This window comes from Sus scrofa, chromosome 9 (assembly GCF_054392235.1).
Source record: "Sus scrofa isolate SSC_HxYL_T2T_F1_AM1 chromosome 9, Sscrofa_HxYL_maternal_Yorkshire_Landrace_v2.0, whole genome shotgun sequence".
Classification (NCBI taxonomy): Eukaryota; Metazoa; Chordata; class Mammalia; order Artiodactyla; family Suidae; genus Sus; species Sus scrofa.
In genome coordinates this window covers 50,847,994-50,852,961 of record NC_139391.1, presented here as the reverse complement: position 1 = coordinate 50,852,961, position 4,968 = coordinate 50,847,994, and the positions used below count along the sequence as shown (strand labels likewise).

General features: G+C 40.2%; 1 protein-coding gene across 1 annotated transcript; it reads left to right on the top strand.

The window, feature by feature from the left end:
- Window positions 1–3,131: 3,131 nt before the first annotated feature.
- Window positions 3,132–4,079, top strand: LOC100524757 (olfactory receptor 6M1-like). The gene has a single exon (XM_013979510.3). It carries the CDS (start codon window positions 3,132–3,134, stop codon window positions 4,077–4,079), a length of 948 nt encoding a protein of 315 aa, XP_013834964.3.
- Window positions 4,080–4,968: the final 889 nt, after the last annotated feature.

Below are 4,968 nucleotides of genomic sequence, written 5' to 3'. Positions count from 1 at the left end.
TGCAGTTGTGCTGACAATTAACATTTTCATGCTATCTTTATGCCTGAAAATATCTATATTTCATCTTTTTTGGTGGATATATTTTTTCTGGACTTAGATTCTAGATTGGTAGTTGCTTTTCCCCTTCCCCATAGGCAGTAGCATATTAGTCAATTTGGTTATGTTATGCTACATTAACAACAACCTCCCAAATGTCAATGGCTACCAAAAATAATAAGATTTATTTCTTGGAATTCCCTGGTGGCTCAGTGGATTAAGGATCCTGCATTGTCACTGCTGTGCATTGGGTCGTAGCTGTGGTATAGGTTTGATCCCTGGCCCAGAAAGGTCCATGTGCCACAGATATGCCAAAAAATATATATATTTATATATCAACCAAATTGCATGTTAATGGTTCCCTATCTGATTTGTCTTTGCTCCTCATATGTTCTTATTCTTAATTCAGGCTAAAGCAGCAGCCATTACCAGAGACACGCCATTCTTGTGCCCGACGAAATAGAGCAATAGCTCAAACTTTACCTTAGGCATTGAGTACTTCAGGTTCACTCATATGCCATTTTCTACAGCATGTCCCCTGGCCTGTGTGAGAATGGAATGTGTTCAGGGAGATGTGTACTCATAAAGAAAAGGGATGCATAATGATTGAGAGCAAAGATGCAATCTACCAAAATCGATTCGTGTTTTCCTTGTATATCTTTTCTCTTTCCCTTTGTTTTTTAATTGCTATTTCTACTTCTACTGTAGATGTGTCTCTGGTAATGAAAATGTAGTTGGATTTTTTAAACTAATTCAACCGCTTCTGACTTTTAATAGTGAGACCTGTCAAAGTTTCTACACCTTGACAGGGGGAAACTGATGAGTCAGAAAAACTAAATTTGTGATCTTGAGCTAAATGGAGTAGACAAGAGCCATGATGCACAGACGCACATGCAGAGTAATGCCCCCTGGCCACTACTCTATTCCATGTGTGGCTGCTTTGGGAAGTCTCTACCAAAGACAGATTACATTTGGTCAATCTAGAGAACTTCTGTGTTCACTTATTGTCATCAAACATCACTCCAGGAGTTCCCATCATGGCTCAGTGGTTAACAAATCTGACCAGGAACCATGGGGTTGAGGGTTTTATCCATGGCCTCACTCAGTGGGCTGGGGATCCGGCATTGCAGAGAGCGGTGGTGTAGGTCACATATGCGGCTTGGATCCTGCATTGCTGTGGCTGTGGCATAGGCTGACAGCTACAGCTCTGATTGGACCCCTACCCTGGAAACCTCCATATGCCACTGGAGCAGACCTAGAGAAGGCAAAGAGACAAAAAAAAAAAAAAAAATCACAGCCTAAGGATTCTTAGGCTTATATGAGGATTAGGTATAGACTAATATAATAAACAAAGACAAAGTCACTTTTTACAGGTTTTGACAACAGTAAAAGAATTTTTCTCCATTTTAACAGAGAGGAAAGGTAAAGCTTGTCATTTGCACAGCATTGGAGGGATCATTGTTGCCAGCATTCCTGGAAAAGGAAAATCTGATATAATTTTGTCAATTATTTGGGAACATCAAAAGTTCTCTCTTTCAGTTTCTCTAAAACTCTAAAGTGGGCCACCCAGCTTTTATTAATTGAATAAAGCAAAACACCTGGTATAATTCCCCTAGCATCCTCAACATGTCTATTTAGCATCTCCAACTAAATTTATAATCATGATTGGTTTTTCAGGGTTAAAATTCTTTGATTACAGTAAATGTAATTAACATCTTTTACCTCACACTCCCAAGAGTCATTTGCAATTAAATCCTTAAGAGCAAGCAGGAGCTGCAAATATCACCGTTTATTCATGGCCTAATTTCATAGAGAAAAGGACACATCACATCCTAGATAAAGAAAAAAGAAAAGCAGTAGAAGTACAAAGTTTCCGTTTTATTTCTCTTAAAAAGGATTTGGAGGCTTCCGAATAAACACATGAAAACAACTGGTAAGCAAATTCCAAATCAATGTCATGATGGATTTTGTGACAGAACTGAACAAACACATAATAGGCCATCTACAGCAAGTCTCTCAGGCTAGCTAGAAAAATATTGGGGGAGAATATTTACATTTTGCACTCGATAGAACAACGTGATCCTAAATATCCCTTCTAAGATTTCTCCGAATCTCAAATGTTCATGACACTCAGTTATTCAAAGTAGTAGGATCAACATTTCTAAATGTGGAAGATCAAGGTGAGACTGACATTTCTACATTGACTAGAGAGTTGGGTCTGGATCAGCTTTATGTGATTTATCTATCCTCATTTAGACCATAACCAGACCCTCTCTGAAATTTTTTCCCTCTCTGTAAGAGTGGGAATAAGAATTCATTTCATAACTATCATTAAAGAATGCAAGTCTTCAGAGTCCGATAGAACTGGAATTGAATCTGGCTTTGCTATGCACTAGCTATGGGACTTTGGGTAAATTTTTTAAATTCTGTAAATTTCAGGTTTTTCATGTGTAAATTGTAGATCACAATATTTGCTCAAAAGATTGTCAAACATATATATGTGAAATTGCAGAGCCTTGAAATAGATTAAATCAGTTACAGACAAAACTGCAAGGAAAATATGCCAAATTAAAATATACTATCAAAATTACTTGAGTGAGGGAGTTCCCTGGTGGTCTAGTGGTTAGGATTCAGCACTTTCAGCACTGCAACCCAAGTTCAATCCTAGTCTGGGAACTGAGATCCCACATCAAGCCACCACACTGCAGCCAAAATAATAATAATAAAGAGAAAAAACCTAAAAAAAAATAACTTGAGTGTTTTAAGTTAGCTGAATAAATTTGCATTTAAGGAAGGAAATAGGAAATATATAAGTTCAATAAAAGTCAAAAAGTTAAAGTTTAAAGGGATGGCAGAGTTGGTGCTTTTTTTTACCCCCAGCCCATCAATGATATAGATGAGATATAAGGCCAGGTGAGATAATCTGATTCCCCCAAGGCCACATAATAGAGTCACCCACAGAACTAGAACCCCTCCCTCTTGAAATGTTCTATTCTACATTTAGAAACCCCTCTACATTTAGAAAAATCATAGGACACTTGAAATACATCTTAAACTGCTCTAACCTCCCTTGTTTCTTCACCCCTCACACAGAAATGGCCAGGAGAAACCAGACGACGGTAACTGAATTTGTCCTGCTCTCCTTTCCTATTGTCCAGGAGCTTCAGGTCTTGCTATTTGCCATCCTCCTCCTGGTTTATGTGCTCACCATAACAGGCAACATTGTCATCATTTCCTTAATATGGACTGATGATCGTCTCCAAACTCCAATGTACTTCTTCCTCAGTAACTTGTCATTTCTGGACATTTTGTTCACAACTACCATCGCCCCAAAGTGGCTGGCTTGCCTCTTAGAAGAGAAGAAAACCATATCCTTTGCTGGCTGCATCATCCAAACATATTTCTACTTCTTCCTGGGGACAGTGGAGTTTATCCTGTTGGCAGTGATGTCCTTTGACCGCTACGTGGCCATTTGCAACCCCCTGCGCTATACCATCATCATGAACAGCAGGGTCTGCCTCCTGCTGGTCCTGGGCTGTTGGGTAGGGGCCTTCCTGTCCGTGCTCTGCCCTACTATTGTGGTGTCCAGGTTGCCCTTTTGTTCTAAGGAAATTAGTCACTTCTTCTGTGACATCGCCCCTCTCCTACAAGTCGCCTGTATAGACACATATTTTATTGAGATGATAAACTTCCTCTTGTCTTCCCTCGTCCTCCTGACCTCCCTGGTGCTCACCACCGTGTCCTACACCTACATCATTTCCACCATCCTGCGCATCCCCTCCGCCCAGGGACGTCAGAAAGCCTTCTCCACCTGTGCTTCCCACATCACCGTCGTCTCCATTGCCTATGGGAGCAACATCTTCATGTATGTGAGGCCCAGCCAGAGTCATTCCCTGGAATTTGACAAAGTGACAGCTGTCCTCACCACAATGGGGACCCCTCTTCTGAACCCCTTCATTTACAGCTTAAGGAATGAAAAGGTAAAGGAAGTCTGGAGAGAGTCAATGGGCAAGATAGTTTCATCGCATTCCAAAGGAACATGACACTAAGAAGTTTCAGGACATCTAAGGTGTGCTTCCTCTATGTTGCATTTTGCTCACAATCTGTAGGCAGGATGAAAAACCATCACACATCCCCAACAGTCAAGTGTTATGAACTTGCTATGCAAAACCAGATAAAAAAATAAGGGTTCTATGGTCCTTTATTCCTTGATATATTTTGCATGTAGTAATGTTAGCAGGGCAGAAACACTGCAGACCCTGAGTCATAAGAGATAATGTCTAAATTTGTGCATGCACTAATTTCCATGGACTTAGACTACCAATGTCACTTCTCTTTGCTCATCTGCAAAATGGTGGCAGTAACTTCCATTCTGATTATCTTACAGGGCATTTGTGCCTACAAATGAGACTATCTTCATGAAAGCAACACTGTTATCACATGTAGAGATTGGTGGGGTAGAAAACATGAAATGTGCACCAACCCTGAGATGCTTCCCCTCTGACGTCTTGACTATTTTGAGACAAGGTTTTTTTCTTCTTCTTTTTTTTAATTGAAGTATAATTGATATCATATAAGTTACAGGGGTACAATGCAGTGATTCACAATTTTTAAAGGTATTTATTTATTTATGTATTATGTATGTATGTTTTTTTAGGGCTACACCTGTGGCGTATGGAAGTTCCCAGGCTAGGTGTCGAATCAGAGCTACAGCTGCTGGCCTACACCACAGCCACAGCAACTCCAGATCTGAACTGTGTCTACAAACTACACCATAGCTCATAGCAACGCCAGATCCTTAACCCACTGAGCAAGGCCAGGGATCAAACCCTTGTCCTCATGGATCCTAGTTGGGTTTGTACTACTGAGCCATGATGGGAATTCCACATTATAGTTATTATAAATATTGGCTATATCCCCTATGTAATAGAA